This window comes from Ictalurus punctatus, chromosome 28 (genome assembly GCF_001660625.3).
Source record: "Ictalurus punctatus breed USDA103 chromosome 28, Coco_2.0, whole genome shotgun sequence".
In the NCBI taxonomy this organism is placed as follows: domain Eukaryota; kingdom Metazoa; phylum Chordata; class Actinopteri; order Siluriformes; family Ictaluridae; genus Ictalurus; species Ictalurus punctatus.
In genome coordinates, this window is record NC_030443.2 from 2,000,932 (window position 1) to 2,018,518 (window position 17,587).

The window sequence follows — 17,587 nt, forward strand, 5'->3', positions numbered from 1 at the left end:
GAGCTAACTAGCTAACACAGGGTACTACAGTACACTGCAACACAGACCCTGTTAACAGTTAGCTGTTAACTAATACTGTAGTTAATCGTTTCTCAGATATCCTGTCAAATTAGCCACCTGGATAGTGAGAGCAGTGATGAGGAACATTTATGAATGTGGTTTATTTATTCATTTTAAATCCTGTCAGATTAGCTTGTGTTAGCTAGCTGGCTTCACACAGTACATAGTACAGAGTCTTTTGAAAGTATCTGCATAAACATAAAAGTGATATTTTATAGCACAAGTAGTCCAAGATAGCCTGTAAATATATTGTGTAGTGTCACCTGAAGAACTGCTAGCTAGAGAGTTGACTAGCCAAACGTTAGCTAGCTACATTAGCTTCATAGAGAAGGTCATTATATATATATATATATATATAATGTTCATTAGTTAAGTTAATTTAAGTTAAGGAAAACCAAACGCTGTTTACTATAAAACTTTCCTGTCCTGCATCTTTTAAAAAGACCTTTTAAAAATAATCAGAAATTTATGGGGACTTCTGAGGTTTAGTGGCGGCTTCAGTAATACGCACTCTGTCTACTATCTAGCGCTCTAATACTCTAATATGTACAGTATATCTGTGAAAATACATGCGCATATATGAATGCTAATGATCTCTTCAACCTACTTCCTGCCCACATTGTTATAAATAAACCCAAAGACACGCCTCCCGAACGCACTGAAATGATTAATCACATCGTGGATAAGGCATCCATGCTGTGTATGTACTGTACGCACTGGCAATGTCAACTAAGCATCCTCTGACCCTCTGTACCTGGGAAGAACTGAAAACACGTTTTGCCTTTGTATGACCCACCCACCCACACACACACACGCACACACAAAACATTCATAAATGAGCGTCCTGAGGCATGAAAACTTGACATTGCTGGCAGGTTACAGTCATTAGGAACTCAACTCAATCTATCAGACATGTTCAAAGTCACAGGCAACACACACACACACACACACTAGGGGTGTCCTATGAGTCAGATCTTTTGAACCAAGTCATGTTTCCTAAACTTTTATAGCAAAATAGGGTCATCCATACTACCATACTAAATAGTATATCAGTATAGTGTGCTACCCATAATGCTGTACTAAAGAGTATATTAAAATAGTATGGAACCCAAACTACCATACTGAATAGTATGTTAAAATAGTATGGAACCCATACTACCATACTAAATAGTATATCAAAATGGTGTAGCACTCATACTCACATACTAGGTCAGATGAATATTTAACCCCTACTGCCTTACTAAATAGTAGTCTGGCACCTGTACTGTCATACTACATAGAGTCATAGTAATATGACATCCATCCTGCTTCATCAAATATTATGTATTAAATACTATGTTAAAGATTCTGCCGTACAAGCCACATAGAAAATAGCACGCCATCCATACTACCGTACTATGTAGCATGCATACTAGATCCATCATCCATACCATACTGTACCACCTCTATAGTACTCTGGCATTTTAAATGTAGGCAACACAGCTACGCATCCTGTGTGCTGTCCTTGGCAGTGCCTGTGCAAAAACTAGCTCGCCATTCATAAGATCAGATTGAGATCAGATATCTGTTTTTTCCTCTCTCTCTCTCTCTCTCTCTCTCTCTCTCTCTCTCTCTTTCTCTTCCTTTTCTCACTGCCAAAAAAAACCCAAAACAAAAACAGCTGATCTGAAACCAGCACTGCAGCTCCAAGAAACTGCAGTGCAGAAAGAACAGGGCGAGTGGAACAGAATGAAGTCCAACTTAGAAAAAAAAAGATGAGGGAGGAATGATGAGTGGATGAGAGAGAGAGAGAGGGAGAGAGAGAGAGAAAGGGAGAGAGACAGAGCGAGAGAAAGGGAGAGAGAATGTCGGGCAGCCAGAGGAGAAAAGTTGAGTTAGAGCCAGATTTTCTTCAGCAGTGAGACGGAGGCTCGTGTGTTTAGTCTGCAGTAAAAGAAAGCGCACTGCTGTTCTGCTGTTCTGCTGTCCCGGGATAGAGTGTGTGTGTGTGTGTGTGTGTGTGTGTGTCTGTGTGTGCGTGTGCATGTGTGTGTGTGTGCGTGTGTGTGTTCTATGACTGACGGTGTGAGTCTGCACGTGTGCTAGAACATCAGGAGCAGAAGAGCACCGGTATATATCCTGAAGACGATTTCACTTTTAGATCGTACTGTCCTCTGGAATTCTTTCTATAGGACACAGAGAGCGTTACCTGAGCATCGGAAGAGGTACACAACATACACACACACACACACACACACACACACTTAATATCCACATTGTGTATTTATTTATTTTCTTGCTGTGCATAATTAACTTTTTATAATGCCTTTCTCTGTTTTTTTTTTTATATCCTTTTGGCACTGAAGCCTCTTATAAAGAGGTACACACACGACCCAGGATCTTTCCTCATAAATTGGAACTTCTGTTAGGACACCCTTGCACCTTGCACCAAACTCTGAAGGAAGCACCCAGAGTTCTTGGAAAATATACCACGGTGTGATCCAGGTGTGCACCCAAACCACCAAGGCCTTGGAGACAGAAATTCTGGGAGACGGACAGAATACTAAGGAGCGGAGAACAGAGAGCGGAAGAGAAACGTTGGAACGGACTGTGAGATGGAGATCCTGAAAGGAAGAAGGTTCCTGCCAGAAAGGAGCTCCGTCAGCCTTCTCCTGCTTGTCATGTTCAGTAAGAGTGCTGTTTCTTTTTCTCTGCTTTTCTTTCCTCAGAGGTTAAAAAAAAGGTCAAATCAAGAAACATAAAGGGTTCTTAGGTTTGTCCATCTAGAGGAACCTTCAAACTTGTGGGCTTCCTTTCAGAAAGGGTTCAAGGACGAATAAGTGTCATCCACACTGTACTACTATACTAAATATAATATAGTACCTTATAAATTGTCAAAAATGGTCGTCGAAATAGTGTACAAAATATGTTCAAAATAATAGATCAGTATACAGCAGTTGACAGTACATTGTATTTTAAAATAGTATGGAACCCATACTGCTGTACTATATTATATGTCAATATAGTATCCAATCCATACCTCTGTACTAAACAGTGTCAGTAAAGCATGGAATTCATACTACAGCACTAAACAGTATATAGAAATAGTATGGAAGTCATACTACCTTAGTAAATAATATATCACTATAGTATGGAACGTGTACTACAGTACTAAATAGTATGTCAGTATAGTATGGAAAGTGTACTACAGTATTAACTAGTATGTCAGTATAGTATGTAATTTATACTACAGTACTAAATAGAATGTCAGTATAGAATGGAACTTATACTACAGTACTAACTAGTATGTCAGTATAGTATGGGATTCTTACTACAGTACTAAATAGTATGTCAGTATAGTATGGAACTTATACTACGGTATTTTAGTATGAACGATTAGTACAGTATTGAATACTTCTACCAAACTAAATAGTATTGAAAAATAGTATGAAATGCATACTACTATACTAAAAAGTATGCCAGTAAAGAATGCCACCCATACTGACGTTTGTTCTCTTTTAATTAAAGTAACTTAGCATTATTTGGTTTGTCCTTCTTTAAGAACACGTAAACCTAGATTTTTCCTTTCAGAAAAGAGTTCCATTTAGGAAAGTTAATCATGCTTAACATTGCACAGGAACCGTTTCCGAAGCGTACTCACTTTTAATACTGACTCAGAATCAGGGTTTTTTTCCCCCCCAGTTCATTTCTTTACAAGAATGAGGTTCTGAATTTGTTTTTTAAAAAAGGGGGTCAACTTAGAGTCCTTGTTGACTTTGAAACACACAGTGGGATGTTTTTTTTTTGTAGTATCTTGAAAGAAAAATTTAGCACACCCTGTGGTCCAATATTGGCTTTCAGATGATCCACTTGTTTAATCAGTTCATCTGAGTGTCCAATCAGCTATCAAGTGCGCCTTCAATTTGGCTGTTAGTGAGCGCCTGAAGCCACACCGGCTCTTTGTGGAAAATATTCAAGACCCCTGTTCTATGTAGAACACTGCAGAAAAATCAAATTAGAACCCTTTATTATTCAAAGAAGCCTTTAGGAGCCATATTTTATTCTTAGACAGTATAGTAAAGATCACTCGATTAGTGGGTGTCGGACTCTTATGTGTTCTGCACTCTTAGGGAAATGTTAACAAGAGATCAGGGTTCTACATAGAACCTTTAGGCAAGACTGAACCTTTTAAAAATTGTAAAAATGATATATTTTTAACAAATAGAACCCTTAATTTTTTTTCCCAAGAGTTGGGTGTAATTATGACATTAGTAGAGTTAAGAATACAACAGCTAGTAATTTATGACCATTTTCCACCCTGTCTCCGACCTTCTGACCGAAACCATCGGTCTTTGTGTCCTTTACCTTTAAGACTTCGATGTAACCACTCACTGCTCTGATTGGCTAACATCTTTGCCTATGAATGAATTATCAACGTCCCCTCTCATAACACGTGCAGGAACTGTTTTCAGCGCCTGAGTGCCAGTGGGTGGGGCCAAGGGTGCAATGATGTAAAAGTAGGTGTCGATATCTTGCTGTTGGAGCAGTCATATGCAAACGTATTTGCCCGTGTAACGTGACAAATCCCGCCAAATAAATGCGTATTTGCGCGATACAAATACTCTTTTTGAGGACGTATTAAGCCGTGAAACTTGCAAAATGTTTTAATGGTACAATGCCCTCTTACATGTCTAAAGAACCAGTAAGATTGGATTTCTCATGTCATGTCATGACCCCTTTAAGCGTTCCTCCAGTGGCAAAAGACCAAATTTTTTAAAAAAGGTTCCACATAGAACCATACAACAAAGGGGTTCCAAATTGCACTCACTGGACTCTAAGAACTATCCAAATAATCTTTCATTTCTTTTTCCCAAAAGTTGAAGGTTCTATTTAGAACCTTTAAGAGTTCCACCAAATGGACAAACCAAGATTTTTGGAATATTTTAAAAGGTTCCAAAGGGGTTCCAAATTGCACTCACTGGAAGATAAGAACTATCTAAAGAACCCTTAAAGAGTTCAGGGTCCGATGTTGAACCTTTAAGAGTTTTTTTCTTTCTTTTTCTCTAGAGGCACTAGTCATCCATTTTTAATTCAATGCAGCGTTGCCTTCACACACACACACACACACACACACACACACACACACACACACACACACACACACACTCTAGCTGACAGGGTACATGCAGCTATGCAGTGTGAGAAATTTGATGTTCTGGTGCTCAGGAAGGTGATGCATTAGTGACGATGCCTTAGTTGCGACCATAAACGAATAAAAACACAACAAATTATTTTTATATACCAGTATATCGTCACACCTCAGATTCAAAATCAGACTTAAAAGCAGTCTTCAGCCTCAGCTGAAGCTTAAGTGATTGCATGTATCCTTGTTGTGCATTTCTGCTAGGCCACGCCTACTGATAGTCAATAACCATCCTGCTCCAACTCCTCTGATTTAGCTCTGGATGTTACAGTGAGTTAAACACTGAACCGCACGCTGGATCCGAACTCTCTGACCCTCTTTGACGCTGTCTCTCCTGTACAAAAGCACTGGGTAAAATGAATGGATTCAGATTTTTATGATTTATTTATTTATTTATTTATTTATTTTTTGCTGGCCATGTGTTGTTCCACATGGTCACGCAGCAGTTGTGTAAACACCTGCATTTTCTCCTTTGGATGTCATCATCGAAAAAAGGTCCTGCTTCACTTCTGAGTCCAGGAGTCATCATTTCACAGTTTGGATAATAATATGAAACGTTACGGTTCGTAGACAATTCCATTGTCGCAGTCATGACGCACAATTTAGCTGTATGTCGGATTTACGATTTGCGACTCGTTGCTACAGTGAAAGCTACGTGTTAAAATGTTCTCAGCTAAAGCAGCAGTCACATGAATAAAATTCACCCAAGTGGAAAAGCCAGTTCACTGAAGGGGAAAGGACACGGGGAGGAGAAAGACTCACATTTGTGTCTGGTCGTTTTCTTCACACCGACTTTAGCTAGGGCCATTTGCAAGCCTGGGTCATGTGACTGTAGTTAGTAAAAAATAATAAAATAAAATAGATGTGGTAAGATTCTCTTTTTCTCACCACGTTAGCCATGTTGGATTTCTAAACAGGAACTAGGAAGCATCTTGTGACTCAGGACTGCAAGCACTGACGTGAGAACAAAACTAGCCTGAAATCAGCACCCTACAGTACAGCAAAGCATTCTTCAAGATACGTCTTCAGTACCTGCAGCTATGAGCATCCACTGAAGTACGTTGGACGAGACGGTTTGATCCCTGCTGATCTAGGTTCAGTAGAAGCACAGGATGTGAAAACAAGAAGTCGCAAGATCAGCAGTATCAGAATGTTGATAAAAATAGATACCGGTCCCATGACCGACAGGGAAATTCAGCCTTTGTGGATATCGATTGCTGCCTCTTAGCTAACGAAACGCCGTCCTCAGAACTTCCTGAAAAGTTATAAGGACAGTGTTAAGTAGTTTCCCGTAAACAAGGATAAAGGACAGGCTTTCCAGCGTCCGACAGTGCCTTCCTGATCACCAGCTGTGGAATGGGATGTTCAGCAAGCACATACAGTAAGACCCACCATGTGATGTTCCACAAATTTTTGACCAAATAATGTATGTACTGTAAGTTGATATCTGGTGTAGTGATTGAACCACAAAACATACCACTGGTTAAAAAGGTCTTGTTTAAAAATTGTGGGTCCTTTAAAGTCACACTGCAAATAAACAAGACTTTTGCAGAGCACTGGTTTACATTCCAAACTATTTATTTATTTTATTGTGACGCAATTACAACTCTAATTTCTTTCTCCGTTACGCAATGAATCTCTCTAAAAACGAATCTACCGCAATACGCTATAAATACACATTGAAACATTGATATAATATTTTTGACCCTTTGCATTCAGTTACACCGTCTCCAGAACATTTTGGTCTCCAGAATCTTTCACTGTCCCAAATATACGAGAAATAAGGACGACTCTCTGGAGATCGAAATCGCAGACACCCAGGCTCTATAATCGAACGTAAACCATCTTCGGTGGTTTTTAAGCCATCGATCCTCTAACATTAGGTTATATTGTGTGTATGTGTGTGTGTGTGTCTCATTATGGGAGCTGCGTCCAAAGCCTGTCTCTTGTATTGGATTTCTTATTTATTTTCTAGATTATGAAATGAATTTTCATTGCATCAGCGCTTTGTTTTCACTGTTCATACGTCTCAGTGCATTGCGTTGCAGACAGAGCAGGACGTAATCAATGCCAGATAGAGAGCGGTCGACTCACGCCCTCACTGCAGAGAGAGAGAGAGAGAGAGAGAGAGAGAGAGAGCAGCTCTGTTTTGTGAATGAGATTTTGCAGCATCATTGCTGCAAGAGAGAAGGAGGGAGACGAGAGAGAGAGAGAGAGAGAGAGAGAGAACTAGTGAGAGAGAGCGAGAGAGAGAATTAACCCTTCAGATAGCAAGGACACATATTTCAAGTAATTCACATAATGTAAAATGTAAAAGAGATCCAGTAGACGAAGCCCTAGATCTGTCTAAATGATGACTCTAAGACCATTTTAACTGTAAAAAAAATCCACTGATCCCCTCAAATATGAGTCGCATTCATATAAATATGTACAATAAAACCATGGCTCTTTAGTAGAGCTATAGAGGACATTATTTCTAAAATTGCCAATAAGTTGACATTAATTAGATGCATTATCGGTATATATGACAGTTAAGGAAATAGAATATAAGACCATGTAATAATATTAATACAATTTAAATAAATAGAATATTTAAACTGCATGTCTATATAGAACAGAAAGCGAACTGAAATGTTTATATAATTGAGTCTTTTAGGTTTGGACCGTTCAAACTGGATAACAACCCTACAAATGGAATAGGAAATATAATAATAATTAACATAATTATAGATCATTAACATAACAATAATAAACATATTAATGATGCTGGGTTGTGATTTCCACCGTTGTAGCTAAAGATTTTTAAAAAAATCACAGACACAGATTAATTTTTTAAAATTATTATTGCTGAAAGAGACAATGCAATGCCAGGGGACATACCACTAAATCATAGATACATAAAAAAAAAATGGAAAAGATTTTCAAAGTTTTACATGTTTTAAGAGTGAATCGAAGTAAAGCTGAGCTTCCTTATATTGAAGAATTGATATATTGTGGTTGATATAAGTAAAAATTTTTAATATCCTGTACAACAAAAGGCATTCTTTCAAACAAACACTGCTGTATGATGTCATCAGTGTGTGCCTCCTGCTCCTCTCACTCACGAGCCACTTGAAAATTCCCACCAGCTTTTGCGATGTGTGTTTTTGCTGCTGCTTCTCACCAGAGAGTTTTCTTTCTTTCTTTTTTCACATTTGTGTATTTGAACCTGTTTAAATGTATACATCTGAATCCGTCTTCACTTTTTGCACTCTGTTCTTGCTCCTTTACTTCACTGGATGTTTACACATGAGGTTTATAACTTTACTGGTGATGTACTTTATATTTATGCTTCTGATTATTTCGACCTGACGTGTATTTAAAATGGAAAGTCCAAATAAACACGTGGTGCAGCTGAATATACGTGTAACGCTCTCCACAGCACGGTTCATCAGCCTGTTCCTTTATACAAGTAGATTTTTATACACTTTAATATTGCCAAGCTGTTCAATCAACATTAAACCTCGTATCGTAGTTTTATCTGTCTAAAACGATTAAAGAGATCCACCTTTAGACAAAAAGAATTAACAACACTAGTGAGAACAATCCTTTGGACAAAACACCAATTTGATCAAATATTGATTTTCGTCTCTTTGAGGAGCTCAGAGTCCACAGTCGTTGATGATTTCTGTGAGGCCCCTGAACCTCTTCGGTATTTTTTCTTCTTCAAGGTCGTCCCCGTAAAGGGGGACGACAAGTTTCAGTTCTTCTGAGTTTCACTGCCACTGATGTTGGAAGTGGTAACTACTGGTGTCATGTCCCAAGGATATACCTCATTCCGAAGATAGTCCTCCGTATCATGTTTATACTTCTTTAATTGAATCTCCATCAAATGGTTCTCTGTGGATGACTTAATAGAGATAAGAATGGAGTCAAAATTGTTTGGCGAGCCAGCCAGGAGTTGCACAATAGAAGATCTAACACAACTATTGAAACTAAAGGAGATTCAAGAGCTGATTCACGCCATTGTTTGGATAAAAAACAAAAAACAAAGAAGACCTACCTAGCTAGGTAGATTTAGCCTTTGAGAGGTCTGGTTTTATCATAAAGACTTGGCAACTTTGTTATCTACAGTATATCGACAGGCTATATAGCTACAAACACTACAGAGTCTGCAGTATTTTGGGAAATGTTTATGAACTGGAATTCTATGCTACACAGCATTATAAGCCTAGAAAGCCTATTGTGGAGGGAATAAAAATAGCTAGCTAAAAAATTATATCTAGCTAACATTTCTCAACAAACGTTGCTTAATTTTACGGTCTGAAATGAACAATGACACTGAATAGTAACGGATATGTGGATTTTATTCCTATTATTTTTTTGGTTAAAAGGGATGTTGACACTGGAGCTTGTCCTACATGAACAAATCATGTACTGTATGCTGAAGACATCAAGGGACTTAATAGACTCATGTTGGTATCGTATTACTTAGAAATCAGAACTTAGAAAGTTTCAATTTCTGCTGGGATTCGGCCTTGATTTGGTTTGAATGGCTTCCAAGTCCATCCATTTTCAATTCAGGTACAGATCCTATATAGCTCTAGTATTTAATTAACTGAACTATTGTTTTTTTTATTACGAGATTACCACGAATGCTATATATCAGCACTTCCATGTTTCCCTGACGAAGCGCAAGATCGTTACAGATACCACCACAGTCCATTAGATCCATTCCAATGAATCATCATTAAACCGTGAAGTGTAACCACATTATTATCATTGGCGACCTTCCATTGGAAGACCATTAAATACGTCTAGAGTTAGTCATAAGCCACACATTAGTCATTTAGAACTCATTATATATGCAAAATATACCGGGAAAACAATGGCAAACAAAAAAGCTATTAAAAGCTTTACCAACCTGTAATAGTGATGATCTTTCTCTGTGTTTGAGGGACATTCTACCTGATTCGCTCTTATTTTCCCTCTCTCTAAGGTGTGTATGGTACATTGGAGGCATTGGAGATGAACACTGGTAAGGTCCCCTTTTTGGAGGCGGTGAACGGTAGTGACGTCCTGCTGCCCTGCATCTACGCCAGTTGCATCGGCATCGAAAAACTGTACGTCAAATGGGAGTTCAATGACAACGGCACCATGGTAAAGGTGAGGCCTTTGGGATCCTTCCGCGACAGAACATCCGTGAAAGACGTTAAAGACTTTCACTCGGCATATTTTTCCAGAATTCCGAACATCTTTCTGCTCACGCCACAGGTTCGGATAGAGGGCGGGGTTAGCGTTCGTAACGTTTTCTTATCCACTTTTGTGGTAATCAAACTTTGGTGGTGATTGAATTTGTTGAATTGTGGGGTTTTTTTTCTTCTTCATTGATAACAAACTATCTTGAGAAATGTGATAGCTATTTAGTATGATATTATCTTGCCTGCTACTGTAGCTAGCAGAGTAAATGACGGGAGGTAGATACAGACACAGATATAGTTACAGGATATGGAAACTTTGGCAAATAAAATATTGGGGTGGCCATTAACAGGAGGAGATCTAACGGTTAGAAAGAGTATTGGAATGGTCCAGGTCCAGGTTTCTGGTTTTAGGATGAAACCAGTAAATGCATTGGTCAGATTATTCGTCCAATCACATACAGTGAGGGGAAAAAAGTATTTGATCCCCTGCTGATTTTGTACGTTTGCCCACTGACAAAGAAATGATCAGTCTATAATTTTAATGGTAGATTTATTTGAACAGTGAGAGGCAGAATAACAACAAGAAAATCCAGAAAAACGCATGTCAAAAATGCTATAAATTGATTTGCATTTTAATGAGGGGAAATAAGTATTTGACCCCTCTGCAAAACATGACTTAATACTTGGTGGCAAAACCCTTGTTGGCAGTCACAGAGGTCAGACGTTTCTTGTAGTTGGCCATCAGGTTTGCACACATCTCAGGAGGGATTTTGTCCCACTCCTCTTTGCAGATCTTCTCCAAGTCATCAAGGTTTCGAGGCTGACGTTTGGCAACTCGAACCTTCAGCTCCCTCCACAGATTTTCTATGGTATTAAGGTCTGGAGACTGGCTAGGCCACTCCAGGACCTTAATGTGCTTCTTCTGGAGGCACTCCTTTGTTGCCTTGGCCGTGTGTTTTGGGTCATTGTCATGCAGGAATACCCATCCACGACCCATTTTCAATGCCCTGGCTGAGGGAAGGAGGTTCTCACACAAGATTTGACGGTACATGGCCCCGTCCATCGTCCCTTTGATGCGGTGAAGTTGTCCCATCCCCTTAGCAGAAAAACACCCCCAAAGCATAATGTTTCCACCTCCATGTTTGACAGTGGGGATGGTGTTCTTGTGGTCATAGGCAGCATTCCTCCTCCTCCAAACATGGCGAGTTGAGTTGATGGCAAAGAGCTCCATTTTGGTCTCATCTGACCACAACACTTTCACCCAGTTGTCCTCTCAATCATTCAGATGTTCATTGGCAAACTTCAGATGGGCACGTATATGTGCTTTCTTGAGCAGCGGACTTTGCGGGCGCTGCAGGATTTCAGTCCTTCACGGCATAGTGTGTTACCAATTGTTTTCTTGGTGACTATGGTCCCAGCTGCCTTGAGATCATTGACAAGATCCTCCCGTGTAGTTCTGGGATGATTCCTCACTGTTCTCATGATCATTGCAACTCCACGAGGTGAGATCTTGCATGGTATCCCAGGCCGAGGGAGATTGACAGTTCTTTTGTGTTTCTTCCATTTGCGAATAATCGCACCAACTGTTGTCACCTTCTCACCAAGTTGCTTGGCAATGGTCTTGTAGCCCATTCCAGACTTGTGTAGGTCTTCAATCTTGTCCCTGACATCCTTGGAGAGCTCTTTGGTCTTGGCCATGGTGGAGAGTTTGGAATCTGATTGATTGCTTCTGTGGACAGGTGTCTTTTATACAGGTAACAAGCTGAGATTAGGAGCACTCCCTTTAAGAGTGTGCTCCTAATCTCAGCTCATTACCTGTATAAAAGACACCTGGGAGCCAGAAATCTTTCTGATTGAGAGGGGGTCAAATACTTATTTCCCTCATTAAAATGCAAATCAATTTCTAACATTTTTGACATGCGTTTTTCTGGATTTTTTTGTTGTTATTCTGTCTCTCACTGTTCAAATAAACCTTCCATTAAAATTATAGACTGATCATTTCTTTGTCAGTGGGCAAATGTACAAAATCAGCAGGGGATCAAATACTTCTTTCCCTCACTGTACCTGTTTCATCCAATTAGGTGATGGACTCCGTGATCCCAACGGATCACGCAGAGCCAGTGAACATGCATATTTCGTGGGACCGTGTGGCATTTATGGGTGCCAGTAAGACAAACAATGTGTCCATTATGATCTGGAATGTGACCTTCGAGGACGCTGGCCAGTACACGTGCTTCGGCAAGAACCCCAAAGAGATGGGCAAGAACCACAGTGCCATCTTCACACTCTACGTGGTGGATGAACGTGAGTGAAGTTGGATTATTTGATAAGGCTACGTCCTGTGTCCGTTTTGTTCGATAGTGCTGCCTAATTTCCTGCCGGTAAAGCCATGATTGTTTGTGCACTGTAATCGTGCCAGTAATTTCACGGCCTGCTTTCTCTTCCTCTTACAGTACGGGTTGTGGATAACACTCTGACCATGATCATCGTGTCGTGTGTGGGAGGCGGCATAGCTCTGCTGGTGATCTTCATGCTGCTCAAGAACCTCACGCTCTTCGTCCTTGCCAAGGTCGAGGAGAAAAAGTAAGAGTGGGATTATGGTTTTTCTTTTAAATAATTTTTTTTATACACTCTATTCATTTGATTGAAATATGTTTAAGGTACGGTTTGATTAAAAATCTCATTCAGAACATTTTTTATTCAGATTTCCACAAATATAAATATAAATAAAACAATACAAATTTTACAATAATCAATTCTGGGAAATTGATTAAAAAAAAACAAAAAAACATGACATTCAAATGAATCTAAAAACTAAGAGTTTAGGGGGACTTTTTTCCCCGCCTCTAACTGACCTCTGATTTGTTTGTTTCGTGTCGCAACAGAACTGTGGGCGGGACTAAAAATATATAAAAACCAATCATTGTATGACGTGTTTCACCTCCTCCAACCCCCTGAGTTGCTCGTGATGCTCGAGATGCTTGTGAAATTGAACACCTTAGTATTCGAATCATGACCCGTTTACCGTCTGGACATACGGGCGAAAACAAACGTGTCCTCAGTCCTGAGACTTAATATTGTTTACCGTCTCCATCTCCACTACCGGTGGAGTTTTCTACAATGAAACCGTTTCTTCTGGAATTCCCACTTTTCTCAAGTCATCAAATCCTGGTAGAAAAAAAGAAAGAAAGAAAGACAAAGTCCCGTCCGGTTCAATGCTGTATGCTGAAATACATCACATTGCAGGAAACATACGCTACACAGAGAAGTTTCATTCATGGTTGTAGAAGACAGGAAGTCACGCCGTGTCCTAGAACACATCAGCAAGCCTGCGTGACATCACTGAAGAACATGTGCATGTGGTTTAAGGTGGAAATTTACAGAGTAGAATTTTATGTAACATAGACCTCCATTACTTATAAGCTTCGTAGCTCCAGTGCAAAGTAAAGAAACAAATATTGGACACCAAACTGGTCTTGGCTCTTCGACTATCCTAGAGTTTCAGTCATGTGATTTTTTTGGGACTTCAGTGCACAGCGTAAACGTAACTGGAGGTGAAAGATTCAAATTTATTGGTAAAATAGACTGAGATCCTTATGTACTTACTCATGAGTTCACATAAACTGTGAGAAACCTTAACAAATGTGTGTTTTCCTGATGCACTAAATAAAAATCTTCTTCATCTTCTTAATGATGCACAGACACAGTAACAGTACAGTAACTATTCAGGCCTGAAAATGGCTTCCATTTTATAGTGTGATGTCACAAGGCTCGTTTGGGTTAAGGGGAAAATTGTGAGTAAGTGTAGTGAGCAATAATAACCTCTTTCATCTCTCTCTCTCGCTCTCTCTCTCTCACGCTCTCTCTCACACTCTCACTCTCTCTCTCTCTCTCTCTCTCTCTCTCTCTCTCTCTCTCTCTCTCTCTCTCTCTCTCTCTGCAGTAAGGAGTGCCTCGTCTCCTCAGGGATCGATAATACGGAAAACGGACTGTCCGGCTCCAAAGTGACACCCAAACCTACGCCAAAGAAAGCCTGAGAGTGACACACACACACACACACACACACATATATATATACACAAATGCACACTTTAGTCAACATCCTGACCCCTTCCTGTCTGGTCACATCTCTGTTTTGAAGAGAAAAGAAAAAAAACACACAGTTCAGTGTGACGCATTTATACATTTAGCAATTTATTATTTGTATATTTCACAAATAAGCGCAAACGTGAACGACGAGTACAGGCCGTATCGAGGTGTGCAAATATTGCATCTCGTTACATTCAAAACAAAACAAAACAGAACAACAACATATGTACACAGTTAACTCAGCCGAACTCACGCAGTTGAGACTGCATGAAGCGAATTTGTCGTAAAAATGTATTTATCCCATCATTGGAATTTAGATTTATTTGTTTGTTTTTGCGTAAGATGAAACCAGGTGCCTGTAGACGCTTCTGTCGCCACCTAGGGGTGGGGAGGACTACACTAATGCAACACACGCGCGCACACACAAAAAGAGTAAAAAAAAGAAATAAATGCAAACAAAACAGAATGCAACAATAAAAACAGAAAACATATAGATGCTGCTAGCTGATGAACGAATACTTGAAAATCTATAGAAAATAGATCGTTTTCCCCTGGAAAACACAAGTGCAAATAAAACACTGAACATGCTGCTTTTAATTCAAATTAAGCGATGCTTTTTCTAGCATGGTGACAGCCAACACATTTTTATTATAACAGTAGAGGAATACAATATATAAATAAATATATATATGTACTGTAACAGTGTTTACTAGAACAGTAGATGAATATACTTAGTAATTTTTTTATTACCTAACATAATAACTTATTAAACTCAGATAGTCCGCACTGTAATACGAATGTACGCTGATATAAATAAAAACACACGCATATCAAAATGATCGCCACTCAGCAAACTTACAAATGCAATATTCTGACATTTTAACCAGCATGGGATCAGTGTAGGCTTATTAATAATAATAATAATAAAAAATACATTGCTGTAATGTATATAAGCTTTGCCCTGTGTAACATATAAAACTAACGAACACTGTATATTTTTTTGTTCAGTTTGGGGGTCAGTTTGCTACGTAACCAGGTAAAGTACGTGCAGATGTTCTACTACTAAAATACAGTAGGTACTGATTCAGTAAATGTAGAATGTAAAACAGGAAACTGTTTGAAATACGATGCAGTGCAGGGTTTGCACACGGACCGATGTCTTGTTTTGTCATTATTTTCCCTCCACAAAGTCATAAAAACACCACTAATTCAACAGAAAGCGTTTTTTGTTGTTGTTGTTGTTGGGGTATTTTGTAAATAATGTTAATGTCATGATTTAGCTAATGTTGGCACAACGATTTTCCAACATTAAGGTTTGAACGCCAGAGGAATCTCGGCAGCAGCCGGTTTAGACTGATTTTACTCGGCTGTGGTCACGTTTAGTCGTCTGAAACCTTCTGACTAGGAGAAGACGTTCACGCCAATTTCCAAGATGGAACTCCAAGTCGGACTTTTGGGAGTCAGCCCCAATTTCTCTTAAAATATGATTACAAAAAAAACAACTTCATTATTTCAGTTTATATGAATTATTTTTTAAAAACATTCAGTTCTCCTAATGTTTAGGAGAACATGTGTTAATGCTTAGCATTTACACATCTATACGCTAACGCTAGCTAATTAATTAAGAGTTGATTAGACACTACAGTTGCCATTTTTATTTCGGAAATGAGAAGCCGCACAAATCGGAAGTTTTCCTCCCTTCTGAGTTTTGCGCCCATGACCGAAATGTGACATACGTCCTACTGTTTAACAAATCTCCTGTTAAACACATTGCTAACTTTAGCTAGTTACTGTAGCTAGCCTGGTTTTGATTTGGGTATTGGTTTTCTTCCTAGAAATGACTCCTATTGTAAAACCCTACATAATGCAACCAAATATAAGAGAAAAGACGTTCCAGTGCCTGGAATACTGCCGATTACTAGTAAAAAAATAAAAATAAATAAAATTTCTATTATAAATTACAGTAATAAGTTTGAAGCGTGGGTTTCTGGAACTCACTCACAGTTGTGATCACGGCTTGAAAAGACATTTTATCGTGGTCCGTGTTCGTCAGAAACGACGTCAACCTGAGCAGATCTGCAGTTTAACTCAAAGTTGACGCGTTCTAGACTCCTTTACTGACTCGCTGCTCAGGATTTGTGCAATACAAGCATTCTCGATCCTGGTGATCGACATTAAATGCCGTCAATACCAGGATCTTCAGCTCAAATCGATGTTCTGTGGCTAATGGGAGACTAAAGTGATTTTAAAGGAAGAGGACCGAGCTGGTCCTGCTTTTTCCCCCTCTCAGCAAGATCGATCGTTCTGGATTCTTCTGAAGGAAACCATTGCAGTAGATGAAAGCAAGGTTGTGCGGGGTTTTCCTGACGCGTGGAAAGATAAAGCGCGAAATTGGAGATTTTTCCTCGGGTTTTACAACAACGGTTAGGATAATAGTTCATTGCAGCAGGTCTATGGTTAAAGACTACCAAGATTACATTAAATTAGTTTTATTTCTTACAGCAAAATGGACACCGTTATATCTAGAATTGTTCCTTGTAAGATTACTTTCAGTAATAACCTCACTCACATTGCCTTACATGATTGATTATGTAGAACGAGTGTTCATTTACATAGACTGATTTCTGTATTAGTTTGGGATGAATTGTGAATATCTATTTGGAAAAAAATAAAGTGGCGTGAAAACGGTAATCAAAAGGATGAGAGGACGTTACTGTGATAATCCAGCAATAAAGCGTACTCTAGCTATGCACTAAATGAAAGAAAGTTAGGCTTGTTGATGAACAGGGGGGAAAACCCCATCAAATAACGTCAATAAATATTGAGTGGGAGATTTTAGACTGATAGAAGCGACATGGATAAACTAACTTACACTATATTATCGCAAGTTGAAAATGCAACTGATCCATCATTATTTTACCATCTCCACTGAACACGTTGTTGGATGAAACAATATCCTTACAAGGTCTTCTGATTGAGGATTTGTTATTTAAAATGTCTGATGTGCTGGATGATGTGTCAGTAACTGATGCATTAAATGATCAATACTATAATTCTTAATGTCTGGTTATTGGGA

General features: G+C 39.1%; 1 protein-coding gene across 2 annotated transcripts; it reads left to right on the plus strand.

Annotated features, from left to right (window-relative positions):
- The first annotated feature begins 411 nt into the window (after window positions 1-411).
- Window positions 412-16,655, plus strand: scn4bb (sodium channel, voltage-gated, type IV, beta b). 2 transcript variants are annotated; one of them, XM_017459605.3, is made up of 6 exons: window positions 412-2,264; window positions 2,406-2,727; window positions 10,221-10,387; window positions 12,504-12,726; window positions 12,876-13,005; window positions 14,366-16,655. In XM_017459605.3, the coding sequence occupies exons 2-6, from the start codon at window positions 2,655-2,657 to the stop codon at window positions 14,457-14,459; spliced, it is 687 nt and encodes a 228-aa protein (XP_017315094.1). In that variant the 5' UTR covers window positions 412-2,264; window positions 2,406-2,654; the 3' UTR covers window positions 14,460-16,655. The 2 variants fall into 2 exon arrangements, with proteins under 2 accessions (XP_017315094.1, XP_017315096.1); XM_017459607.3 differs by lacking the exons at window positions 412-2,264; window positions 2,406-2,727 and adding an exon at window positions 6,249-6,623.
- Window positions 16,656-17,587: the final 932 nt, after the last annotated feature.

Excerpts from the sequence above, each read along its gene's own strand:
- scn4bb (XM_017459605.3), top strand. The coding sequence starts at position 2,655 with ATGGAGATCCTGAAAGGAAGAAGGTTCCTGCCAGAAAGGAGCTCCGTC. Across the intron at positions 12,727-12,875 it reads ACTCTACGTGGTGGATGAAC|TACGGGTTGTGGATAACACT; the intron begins GTGAGTGAAGTT and ends TTCCTCTTACAG. Across the intron at positions 13,006-14,365 it reads GCCAAGGTCGAGGAGAAAAA|TAAGGAGTGCCTCGTCTCCT; the intron begins GTAAGAGTGGGA and ends CTCTCTCTGCAG.